The following is a 13,357-nucleotide window of genomic DNA, read 5'->3' on the forward strand; positions in this document are numbered from 1 at the left end:
GATTTGAACTGGTGACCTTCTTGCTGAGAGGCATCAGCTCTACCAACTGAGCCACCATGCTGGCATCAGACAATGAAAGGACTGTACAGTGATGAGTCCAACCAGGAAGTTTTTTTATGAATTTTGTAGGCCCTGTTGTAGAGCCTAACTATGGGTTCTAAGATTTCATTTGTTGTAAGAGACCAAACCCTGACATTAACCCTGTGACTGACATTATACCTAATTAAAAAAACAAATATAAAGGCAGGCCATTGTTTCAAAAAAATCTACACATAATACTGATTTCTTTTTCGCCGCAATGACAGGCTGTGAATGTGTAGGAGGTGTGAGACAGAGTAGGTTTTAGGCACATGGTTACACTAGAGGCAATCAGATTTTTTTGTCATGTTGTGACAACCCCTCTATCTTTTCTGGCACTTTTCTAATAGACCAAGGTGAGTCCCTATTGGTTGCTTCACAATACCCACCTGTGGGGAAAAACACTTTTTCTCTCTTTGTTAATGGTGAAATTGAAATTTTTTAATGTGCTTTAGTTTGACCTGTTACACCTCAGTTTTCAGGAATTCCTYATATATTTTTGGAACTGAGATCCATTCTGACCAATTAGCTAATTACAAATAAGCCATAAAGAGGCTGCACATAGGGCTGTGCGTTGCCATCGAATTCATCTGATTTGTGTTGTGTGTCAGGAGCTCACCTTCTTCTTGGCCTGTAATAGCTCCTGRTAGGCACTGGAACGAATGAAACGACTATAAGAATCACTCTTCATCAGTTTGTAGATGTGTTCCTGTCGTAGAAACAAAGTGTGAAAATGAGGGATGAAAGCATCAGACACAACTAAAACAGTGCGCTGAATACAAATCAAGAAATGCAATATTCAGCAGATCCACCAGACGGTTGTGACTCATAAAGAGCCACGAGCAGGTGTACAGCTGTTTTTAGCAGCTGCAAGCAACTTTTGTAAGATTACTTCAACAGACTTTAAACAAAACAATTAATTGATCTTTGAGTCTCACAAGAATCAATAGCTGKTTTATTGGATTTGCTATCATTTGCTGCTGAATAATCCCCTCACCTGTGCATCTTCAAAGGCGTAGCGTCCGGGATCTTTGACATTCTGGGTGGTTTTGTCATAGCTCTTAGAGTCCACATTTATGGCACTGGGCGCCCCAGGGGCCAGAAACTCCTGCCAGATTTCCTGAACCCGAGTCGGTACTTCTCTGATGGGACGCTTCTTTAGCTCCTGGACTGCAAGCCAGAACCTAAATTCCAACAATAAGACTTAATGTKTGGACAGTTCTCCTAGACTGATACAAAAGCTTGTATTTTGCTGTTTTTAGGGCTTTGCCCTCTAATTATTCCAAGCTGATCTGTGCTGGCAGAGTATAGTGTGAAATGAAATAAGCAAACCTTGGAGCAGAGACAGTACAGACTTGGACCATCAGAGGGAGCACTGGAGTCATCTGACACAGCAGTGTGAGGGGTTTTTAATGCATATTTTAAGCTTCGATGAAGTCTTGTTATCATACGCACATTTTTTAATCCATCTCTAGAGCAACAGCTGTACATATTTTAAGTAGTAAATTTAAACACAGTTTCCACCTGCAGGCAATATTATCATGAATGCACAAGTTTACCATAACTCAAGGTTAAATCTAAATATTGGGACAGAGCAGAAAGATCTTTCATGGTTTTTGACATCTATAATTATGTGAGTAATTAAAAATTCATTCAAGACAAAAATTGATCAGTTTTCTTATTGTGAAAGAAGCTAATTTATTAGCATCTAACATGATAACTATGTGTATATTGTATACATCTGCATTTTTCACTGTTACTATGCATGCATGAAGTAAAAGGTGTGAATTATTTTAGTTACTTGTGCACTTTAATTTTAATTAACCTTTGTAAGGTGATATCTGTGTCTTTTGCTAATTAGAAACATTTTATTCAGTAGTTGTCTCGTCTCAGAAAGTGCAACGTTTGATTCAAATCTATATTTTTTAATAATTTTTTTGCTCTTTTAAATGTTTAATTTGTTTACGTAAAAAAAATAGACAAGTGAGAAACTAAAAGAGGCTAAAAAGACTTTTCCTTTAAAACTTACCTTTGCCAAGTGCCAAGGTCATGATTTATGTATTCAATAAGTAAAAGTTGTTTTATTTTCTGGGGGGGTGGGGAGTGTCTTATTACAAGAGTGTGGTGACATACATCTTAGGAGACTGTGAAGTCATRAAAAGCATAGAAATATGAACTATTTGAAATCAAATTATATACATTTAATATGGCCATGGGGATATTTGTCTTGAGCTACAAGAAAATGTAATGTTAGAATGCACACTGTGTACGAGATAACTTTCTATTGGTTGTGATAATATGAAATATTCTATTTTAATTAAACATAGCCATGAAAATCTATTTTATTATTTTTTATTTATTTATTTATATTATTTTAGTGGCTGTAAGATGTTACAGTTGATTTAACTGCAAAAAAGTGCAATTTGTGACATTTATTAGTGTACAGCATGACTCTGATAAAGTAAGTATGCAGAGCTAGAAGGATGTAGCTCCATGTTTTGTTCTCAGTGTGTCGGATGATTTTATCTTTATTTTTGTCTGTATTTTACCAAAGCAGCCCACTAAATGCAGCTTTAAATCTAACAAACCCCAGTTTAACTCCTGATTGAGACCCAAGCAGCCTGCAGCCAACATCCTGACAGGTTGGGACAAACCACAATCACCACATAAACCAGTTTTTATGTCCTAATAAGTCAGAGCTGTTTTAGTGGCACAGAAACATGAACAAAATGGGAAACAAGAGTTTATTTTCCCATCATTGGTGATCGGTGTAACGTGGCAACCATATCAATGTTATTGTGATGTTATAAATGTTTCATCAGTGTGCTTTATTAAAACATTAAAAAGCATTTGTTTAATTATACATGAGATTTTTATTCTAATGCATGATCATATTCCAGGCAATAATTTTAGATAAGGATTAATTTCTAATGAATTCAATAAATCGTAACTTATCACAAACCTGAGATTCTCAGAGCTGAATTCAGACTCAAGGAACTTGAGGAACTGCTCCCTCCCCACAGGATCTTTAAGAACCTCATCGATGCCAAAAGCCCACCTCTTYACTCTCTGCTGGCCTGGTTCCTTGCTGGAGGAGGAAACATGACTTCAGATTGCCACAAAGCACACCCAGACATGATATTTTCATAATGCGTTCATTCAAACTTTCTTTAGTAGATTGTATCCACCTGGCTTCGAGCTCCCAGAGTGTGGTGTCATCGGAGATCCAGGGATTAGATGGGTCCGGAGGCGTGAGGAAGGGGTCRTATTCAACATACTGCTCTGTGTAACCCAGCAAACTGTTTTTAAGTGAAGACAAAAACACATGCCATAAACCAATCTTTACTGGAYGACATTAAAAGTACACATTATTTAAAAATATCTTATTTTTTGATGAGTTGTTTACTTATAAATTCTAATTCAAAACTGAACTCCTCCTGAGAGCATTGTCGTCGCTGGCAAGAACTGAACCTTTTKTCTGATTCCAGACATTCCTCAAGGTCACTAAAGCTCCTAATTTCATGACAAGTAAGGCCGTTTAACAGCTCAATAAACAGATCGATGACTAAACTCAATAACGACACAAAGAACATTGCTCACCTCTCTGCCACCTTGGACATTTTCAGTCGATGTCTGTCTAATTGTAAYTGCCAAAACGTGATCTAAAAGAATGGCAGAAAACGTTGGAACATTCAGTAAACTCCGGTAACAAAAAGACTGTGTGGCTGCTAGTTTTGCATATACTCTACATATATTTGTTTTATACACCAAAAACTCAGCTTTATATCATGTTTATTTAACCTTGAGAGGAACCACTGCCATAAAACTGAGTCTGTAAACCTCGACCACCTGCTGGTCTAACCTGTTCCTGCAGTTCTTCTTCTGTTGGCTGTTTGGCCTCTGGAGCAGGGGTGTGTGTCGGGCTGTGAGTGCGGATATCATTCTGCAGCCCGTACACTGACTGGGACAGAAAATGGAAACACTTACAGCATAAAACAGATGGCTTTAAACCTTGAATCCAAAAATCAACACAAAAAAGAAATAAATGTGGAACAACTGAGAAGTGTACCTTTCTCGTTTTGTGAGGATTTTTCATTCTGGACGACTTCTTTATGTCAACTTCTGTTGTGTTCACACATCCCGGCTGTGAAGACAGTGAGGAGAAACTCAGACAGTCATGAGGGAAATCAGCTTTTTTTTTCTTTAATACTGACATATTATGYATGTTGAAGTAAACTTTTATTGCACAGCATGTTTTCTATGCTGGTAGAGTGACACCACTATGGGCAAACAGTTTTCACAACTACAGAAATTTCAGCTAATCCAATCTGCTAAGCAGTGCTGTGAAGTGTCTTAGATGATGTGTCAGATGTTGGTTAATTAAACAGCAAATGTGACCCCCACCCCAAAAAAAAAAAAGAAAAATGCAAATCAGCACGAAATCAGAGTACAGATACCGGCTGATTGAACAAGTGGTCTTAATCTAGGTCTCTTCCTGGTGAACAGAGCTAAGAAGCATGACAGCGTCACTGTGAAATTTGAATTAATATTGATTATGTTGCTCCAAGGACGCATAAATTGAACTTGTTATTTTCCAATTAACTGTCGAGCTTTGGACGTGGGAAGAAACAGAGCAAAGGAGACCCTTTAACCTTAAAGTAGGAGAGGGGGCGGGGAACGAAAGGCTAACGCAAGCAGGAGTTCAGGAACAAGGTAAAGAGCAGCGCTGAAGCTCATGTGTTGTGACAGTTATTGATGTGGCATTTCAGGTACTGCGAGAGGCAAATCCACGTCAGAGGCTGTGCAGCGGGTTGGCCTCTTTCTGCCGCTTAAATGTTACAGGTAGCATCTTCAGCTCATAGAAGTTGTATGATCCATGGAGTTCTTGTGAGTGCGTGACATTTTMAAAACAGTATTTCTCTCTCAAACAGCTTGATGCACCCCTACGGAGAGCKAAATGTGTGAAATGGATTAAAATAACCCACCGGGTGTTGATGATTTCCCACATCTAATTATTCTTTTGATTTAGGAGGTGGAACAGATTCTGGTCATTGTTACCTTTTTAAAAATAGTATCCTCTTCTGCATTAAAAAAAAACAAAAAACTTCATGATAACATCAGTGATGTCAGTACAACACAAATGGTTATTTCACTCACCACTGGTCTGTGCACGTCCCAGAATGCTCTTTCCTGACTGTCAAGAATTTTCCTCTCGATCTTGTCTCTTTTTTTGTCGACTCTGAGGATCAAAATGAAATTTAGAACTGTCCTTATATAGCCTGATGACCCAGTATATAGGACTCCTAGAATCGCCCACTGCTACAGTTCGCCACTAAATTTAAACAAGGGGACTCAGAATGGCTCCATGYGTGGGGTTCTTTCAGAAACTTACTTTGCTTGTGCTTCTGCTTGCATAAAGATGAATTCCCATTTCCTGGCGAAAGCTCTCTGTAGCCGTGCTAAGCTCTCCTGTGATGCAAAAGATAGCTGCAAAATTATTCACTGACACAAAGGTAGAACCGACTGTTTGAGTGTTTTTATTTTAAAAAGTGGCCTCGTGAGAGATGGCGCAACATAAAAACCAAGCCGATGTGCGAAGTGGGGAAAAGGTGACACCAAAAAGAGTTCTTTTACTTACAGCTTCATAGTCTGCAAGCTCCAGTCGTGCTTTGTTTTGCATTGTTCTTTTGCAGAGGTAAACAGCTGAGAGAGACACACACACAAAATAATAAAAATGCAGGTAAATAAAGGGAGAACAGGATCTCAGGTTTGCTTTAACAGCCTTTAAGTGGCTTGGCGTTTATTCGTTTCAGTCCTCTCAACTGCACATTTAGACCGGCCTGCGAATCACAAAGGTCATTTGCTGCGTGCGGTGTGGATGCATCTGTTACCGCGAGTGCTCGTGCCTGACTTTTGATCTCTTCCTGTGCTATAATCGGCCCTTCATCTCTTTGTTAACTGACCGTAATGTGGGAGCTTCATTATGCCATTAGACTGTTTTCATTATGGGTCATCATTTATGTGGTACGTCTGAGATGCCTGGTCTTCCACTAACGCTTCGCAGATTATTCCCATAGTGAGCTTTAGCCTTTTCCCTCTTCTGCAACAAATGAAAGACCTGCTAGGGGGAGGTGATATTCCTAACCATTTGTGGCATTATAAAAGCTTTAACTCCACTCTGCTTGGCTGTAACAATGAAAAACTCWTCCCTGTGTCACCATTAAAATGCTCAGCCGACTGTGCACAGCAGGATGATGCGTACTGGCACATCTCAGCTTTCCTGTACGGTTATCAGGCCGCAGCAGTCAGGGATTATAACTGAGGCAGACACGTATGACTGAGGCCTTGTATCTGAATCTATGAAATGTAACTGCAACTTAGAAATAGTAGGTTATTGCGAGCTGTGTGTACTATCCTCAAATCTGACTGAGGGCAATATGTTTCAGCAGAGGTCTGCCTCTTTATCACCCACGGCTGACGATGAGAGGTGGTGATCTTTTTGCCCTTGAGTGTTTGTTTGTCGTTAAAACTAAGTTTAAAACTCTGATTTGAAAGGAGCTGAGCAATATGCATTCCTTCAACGCTAGGCTTTTATTCGCTTCTAAATGTTATATGCGATGTGCAGCCTATGAAACTAGACAGTGCTTTACCATAGTCTGTGTTTTCAGGTTCCCAGCAGTTTGATGGCCAAAAGTATGGAGTCTGAAAGGACAACAGGTCATTAGGAGATAAACCTACAAGAAACTGCTCGTCAAATTCATCACATAAAGCACATGCTGCTTCAAATCAAAATGTGCCGCAGCCACAGCGCAGCAGCTGTCACACCAAAAGCACTTTGCCGCATAATGGGTTTAGCATTTTGTCTAAAGGACATAAACACTCTTACGACAGAGCTTAAAGCAGACACCAGCATGAATCCTGACCATCCTAAGGGCAGTGTCGTATAGACTGGCCTCAAATGGAAACCAATTTCACATAAAACTCAAAAGTGAAGTCGACTACCAACACAAGTTGTTGGCATTGATTTGCCCAGGTTAGTTCTGTCCAGCACATTTGAGGCAGAGTAAAAGAAAAAAAAAACACTTAAGCCATGGAAGCCAGGAAGAATTAAGAAGTACACCGACTACTATTCATTTTYTACAATAATACAAGGGATGTTTTAGATAAAACCTAAAATGGAAGGAAAAGAGGAAAAGAGTGGGTATAGTGTGTATGTGGGTTGCGCACATGAAAAACTTGCCAAACCGACATGTGTTTTGAGCTTCTGGTACCCCTTGGTCCTGCCAATCAATCACCTGATTGGCAGTCTCAATGCAGAGAGACATCAAGATGAAATTCTGCAACAAGCGGCAATCCCATATCTCTACAGTCTGGGACCGAACTCTGTTCTCCAAGATGACAACACCCGACCSCACAGAGAGTGGTTTATCAGAGACCACCTTCAGAATTTGGCAGTGGCCTGCCAGCAGTCCTGACCTCAACCTCATCGAAAGCTTGTGGCATCAGCTTGGGCCTGTTGTTCATGCCAGAGTGACCAACACAACCGAGTTGGCTGACTTGTGACAAATGCTGGTTGCTGAATGAGATGCCATCCCACAGAASTGTGTGTGACCAAGCTGCTGACCAGCACGAGGAGGAGGTGCCAGGCTGTTGTGGCTGTGTATGGTTCTTCCACACTCTACTGAGGCTTCTGTTTGTTAAATGAATAMATTGTTAAACTTCCAAMAAGTCTTATTTCTTCAAACTTCAATCATCCAGTRCGCACAGTGTTTGGCATTGGCAAAGAGGATTTGGCAAAGTTTTCATATACGCTMCCCACATACTCAGCTCTACTGCTCAGCCCACAAATGCACGTTCCTCACAAATATAGCACCATTTAAAAAGGTATTTAACAGACTTTCCAACATTATAAGACATATTGCCAAGAAGCGTTGTTACAACAAAGGAACAATCTACCAAASACAAATGTCCTTACTTTTTGGGCTAAGTTTAGTTTGTTGTCTTGATAAAGCAACATAAAAATGCATATGGGGACAATAAACAGACAAAAAACAAAAGTATACAACTTCTTTGACTTGAGTTTGTCAAGTTAAAACTCTGGGCCCATGGCACAAGAATTATATTCTTTTAAATTCCAAGTCCTTTTTTTATTTCATCCTCCCTAGACAGTTCAAATAAACTTCAGCATATTAATATCCTTACCTGAAACCTATAGAAAGTGCCATCATCTTTGAGAGTAAGAACGTGGTCTGAAATGGGGAAGAAGTATCCATGTGCAGCCATCAGTGTCCCTAAGTGAAGTGCCTCGACTGAGGGGAAAAAAGACATGGGGGGGAAAAAAGTCAATTTTCAACTTGATGTAACTTTTATCCCAGAACTGTCACACATGAGCACATGTTTATTAAGGAGATGTTTTGTTTACCATCTCTTTCCCTCCATTTTTTTCTTGTTTTACTGGACAATAAATGTGAGCAAAGTTAAAAAGTCCCAGACCAAACCGTATTTTCTGCCATGCTATGTTCTACAAAAATATTTTAAGAATTCTATTGATGTTAATGTGGCAGGAAAATGTCCTGTTTGATCTTAAAACATAAGCATTGTCTTCCCCTTTTTGGTCCTAAATTCCGAACTTAACGCCTTATTTATGTTTTTTTTAACGTTAGTTAATTTATTCGTCTCATGTCTCCCTACATATTAACCAACTATACAGTATTTGCCATTCATCTCAAGAACCAGTGGCTAAACTACGATCTGCTGCTTAAAATGCCTTTGACACAGCTTTGACAGATGAATAGGCAGGTCTCCATTCCAGCAAAACAGCTCAACAGGAGGCCTAGCTGATTAGCCCACCTCCAGCAGGAGAGGCGGAACTCATCAGTCAAATCACCTGGTGTTGTGCCTAGTTGGAGAGAAAACCTGCTTCCCCGTGGCGCTCTGCTGCACACGCTTGACTGTCGCTGATTTAAAACCATCAGATAATGAAAACATGTTATCATCATCAACCGCGTGTCTCATCTGCCACCGGTTACTTCCTGCAGTTGCAAGCCCTGTAAGTCCTTCATGGGGTCTACATCCATCACTCTTGTTCCTTTAATGTGTTGACAGATCTGTGGTAATCCTGACACATTTTGTTAATTGGGAGCAGCACGGGAAACGTTTTGTTTACATGCTGTTGCATCCAGCAGTGAACTYGTCTCTTCCCCTTTTTAATGGACTACTAGCAGAGATGCAGAGGTTAAAACGTTTTATATAGTCTCGAAGGGCTGAGCTAAGATCRCAGTAAAAGAGGATTTCAGCTCGTGTGCATAAAACCTGCACATCACAGCGCTTTCACACTCTGTCATGTACATGCACCCATACGGGCCTCTGCGTGTGAGAGACAAATATAGATCAGCTTTTCCTTTACTGCCGAGGCAACTGATGCAGCTCTCAGAGGTCAGGATGCTCTGTGTGTGTGTGTGTGTGTGTGGATATCTGTAACTAGGCTTCAACTATTAATAAATAATGACTCATAGTTTATTTAAATCTGTTTACTCACAAACACGACCCCCTTCCTCTTCAACCACAGTGTTGTGTCTTAGAGCAATATTATCCTTTCTATGCACTGCATGCACTGTACTGGATGTTCTTGTGTGTTATTAAGTCTGGAGGAAAATTGTTTTTCAGGGACTGACTAAGCTCTAAACATCTTCTGAAAAGGCTTATGAAATACATTGAGGCAGACATAAAAAAAACATTTAAATGTGTTTTTAAGGACAAGTTTATTCCTCTGCACGTCAACCTTTGACACTTTTTGTGTCATCGTTCAAAAAGTTTAAATAAACATTTCAGTGTTGTAGAGAAATAAATATAAATATTTGCAAGGTCAATAAAAATTAAATGAGATCTATTAATGTTATAGTGTGCTTTAGAGATCTGTTGCATTAAGAAGTGGAATGTTTGACTTTCTGTGATATACAAAAAAAATTCACAAGCTTTATCGCCCTACATTTGAATTAGTAAAGTTTTCAAAGAAGATRAGCTTTATAACCCAGGGAGAAAACAAGCTTTGATTTCATCATTTTACCAGCTTTGAGCCTAAAACAGTTTGGAGCTTTGCCAAGTGGAGATTGAGAAATATCTTCAAACTGAGCTTTTTCTAAAAACAATAGCAAAGATTCTGTATTTGCAGGCCTGCGAGTGTTTGCTTTTTGGACTTGATCATCTGAGTAATCACTATAAAGTTGAAGTTGTTTGAAGATAGCAAAACTAAACAAGGAGTTTCAGACATTCAAATAGTTTGTATTAAAGGCTCATGGCTTGAAATATTTAGTTAAAATATCTAAACATTTGTGGATTGGACGTTATTGTTCTTTTAATTAAAAGTTGGTTTTTTTCTCTCTTTGATAACACCTCTAAGTTCAAAAATGCCCTTTATAACCCTTAAATACGGTTAATGGTCTGATCAGTTATAGAAAATAAACAGTATTAATTGGCTGTGTTCGAAAAAAAGTAATAAAAGTTTTAGTTCGAACAAGTGAGGTTCATTTGTTTCTGCATTTGTCACATCTAAGAAATTCTGAAGTGCAGCTTTAAAAACACAGATTATCTTAAAGAACCATAAGTTTCCTCTCTAGGCTGTCCTGATGGACCCCATATCCTCCCCCAGAGATCATTTTACATTTGCCTACTCCGCAGTACAGATTAACCTTTCTTTTTAAAATAAAGTCACATTTTAACAGGTACAGGTTCACATATTCTGCAATAGAAAAATGATGCGTAAGTTATTAGTCATTTTTTATATCTGAAGTACATTTAAATGTTTTACACTGTCATTAAATTCACTTTAACTAATTAAATTATGCCTTTTTTGATCTAGTCTTATCAGAGTTACATTAGAATATGGTGTGAAAATGAAGATATATGCATGTTTTGTTCATTTCATTTCAAATCGAATGAATAAATTTAGAAACACCCCACCAGGGTTCTCATTATGCTGTAGGTGATATAAACATGAGTCATGTTGTTGACTTGCACTGAGAAAATAAGCTGCAGACTGCACCTGAACTCTATTTACATATACTTTACGTTGAMGTTTTTGTTAATATGCATCATGCAGTGTCATGCTAAATGCTGCTGGCAACTTTCTTCCTTTCTCTGCACCCACAGATGAGTAAAGATAGCAATCAAAAAAGTCTAATTCAAAATTCTTTTTGTGTCCTTTCTCCCACTCTGTGTAGATTTTTATAAATACATTTATGACTTGTGTTTTGAACTGTAATGTTGATGTACTGACTTACAATAAGCTGCTAAAGAGACCCTCAGAAAAGACCTTTAGAACTGAACACGGCAAACGTTAAATTAACCAAGTTAATCAAAAACAAGAATAGGCTAAAATTGGACTGGAAACAGGCAATTCTACATTAAAGGAGAAAGGGTTAGATCGAGGAGAATCAARTGTTTTATCTGAGGATTTGTTTCCAATAAACGTTGCAATAAGCTCATTTGTCTTTGCATCATAAATTTGCTGTGAGCCAAATTAATTGCCTCTCTCATGTCTTGTTTGTCATCTCTATTAGAAATGCTCKGAGCTAAAGTTGCACAGTGTTGGACAACAAATATTTACTGCTGCAGGGGGCACTGACAGCATRTTTTATCTGTGCTGCAAACAGACGAGAAAGAAATAGACTTTTATGTCAATAAYGATCTGTTTGTTTTCATGTTTCACATCTATTTTGATCAAGATAAACTTTTATGAAAAGCATTTTATTTTATGCACAGGCACACTGTAAATATGCATTTGTCTGTCRGAACTGATTGCATACCTATGACAAAGAGCAGATTCTTTCATTCAAATAAAGCGAGATATAATGTTGAAAAAAAATACAATAAAATCGCTTCTATGGCAGCTCATTATAACCAATTAAAAAGCACAATCACACACTACATATACATCAAACCACACTTGTTTCAACAAAGCCAGAAGCTTTTACCTTTTATCTGTTTTATATAAACATAATAAAATGCTGGCTTTATATTTGTCACAAGTTTCCCTTCTTCCAATTTGACTCTTTTTGTTACTGCATGTGCAAGAAATGACTCAAGAACTTCATGAGCTTTTTCAAAACAGTGCCATTTTCTTTTTTAACACTGGGATAAAAGAGGAACAACAAAGCAAAAAAAGAAGAATGAAAAGAGGAAGAATTGCAACGTGTGCAACAGCTCAAGGACACAAAAAGAAAGGATCAAAGAAAAATGTAACAAGGATAACAGCATGCAGCTGAGTAAGATTTTGGTTCAAAAGGACCTGTAGGTATTTCTCTTTATTCCACGCAAAGTAATGAAAAAAAAGTTGAATACTTGATAAACATATTTTCACTACTGGGTGTTACAARCATAATCATTTATTATGCTTTCCCTTTTAACTAAGCAAATCGAAAACCAAGCCAGCATTCTGAGCTTTCTGTTGTTTCCAGAGCATTAAATTAGCCTCACACTTTGAAACATTTACACATTATTTACCTTGATCTTCAATGTCCAGATTCTTCATCAGCCACTGTACGATATCAGAACCTGGAAGCACACACATCTGAATCACTGGCGTGTCTAATGTGTTCCACAATGTGCTAAAACACCTGTGTGCATTTAGATGCAAATGAAACAAAACACAATGAGACTCTTAACCCTGCCCACATCCCTTCATCATCACAGTGCATACCAATTTCTCTCACCTTGCACCATGTAGGTGGACATGAGGCCATCCATTATCAAATATTAGCTTCTATAAGCCGGCTCTCATTGATTCAAGCATAATAAAATTAATGACCAAAGGTATGATGGTTTGATGTAAAATATATTATGTACTGCTTAGCAATTTAATATTTGTTCAACTTAATAATGAGTCAGTTTATCATATTCTATACTGTGAATTGACATAAAATGGAGACAAAATGATGCCAAAAGRATGCAATGTTTATGGAGCACCCAAATCAGCTTTAAGAATTTAAAAACTGTGTTATGAGTGAAGAAAAAAAAAACATTTTAAAAATCTAAAAAAATTGTTTTCATTTTGGGAGGGATTTGTTCACAGAATTTCAAGGCAAACCTATGTGTTTAGTCTGCTTAGAGACGCTGTCTGCTATGAAAGATTTTAATAAGTCGGCACTACAACACATTACGCAAAGCTAAATATGAGAAGTTTACTGAAGTCGCAAGTAAATAAACAACAATGACTTTTTTACTAGAACTACAACCATGCAGGAGTCTGCATTCAAGGCATGTGTGTATATATATATATATA

At 38.1% G+C, this 13,357-nt stretch overlaps 1 protein-coding gene across 1 annotated transcript in view; it reads right to left on the minus strand.

Annotated features, from left to right (window-relative positions):
* Positions 1-13,357, minus strand: part of rgs7a (regulator of G protein signaling 7a) — a 52,624-nt gene that overhangs the window by 1,582 nt on the left and 37,685 nt on the right. Inside the window, exons 4-16 of the mRNA XM_014001379.1 lie at positions 12,580-12,630; positions 8,281-8,387; positions 6,729-6,780; positions 5,717-5,781; positions 5,471-5,547; positions 5,236-5,317; positions 4,148-4,222; positions 3,941-4,039; positions 3,679-3,740; positions 3,267-3,377; positions 3,041-3,166; positions 1,076-1,262; positions 698-787 (exon numbers count right to left, since the gene is read on the minus strand). Coding sequence (XP_013856833.1) covers positions 698-787; positions 1,076-1,262; positions 3,041-3,166; positions 3,267-3,377; positions 3,679-3,740; positions 3,941-4,039; positions 4,148-4,222; positions 5,236-5,317; positions 5,471-5,547; positions 5,717-5,781; positions 6,729-6,780; positions 8,281-8,387; positions 12,580-12,630 — 1,184 coding nt within the window. The remainder of the gene's footprint in view (positions 1-697; positions 788-1,075; positions 1,263-3,040; positions 3,167-3,266; positions 3,378-3,678; positions 3,741-3,940; positions 4,040-4,147; positions 4,223-5,235; positions 5,318-5,470; positions 5,548-5,716; positions 5,782-6,728; positions 6,781-8,280; positions 8,388-12,579; positions 12,631-13,357) is intronic.

This window comes from Austrofundulus limnaeus, unplaced genomic scaffold (assembly GCF_001266775.1).
Source record: "Austrofundulus limnaeus strain Quisiro unplaced genomic scaffold, Austrofundulus_limnaeus-1.0 Scaffold0, whole genome shotgun sequence".
Taxonomy (NCBI): Eukaryota; Metazoa; Chordata; class Actinopteri; order Cyprinodontiformes; family Rivulidae; genus Austrofundulus; species Austrofundulus limnaeus.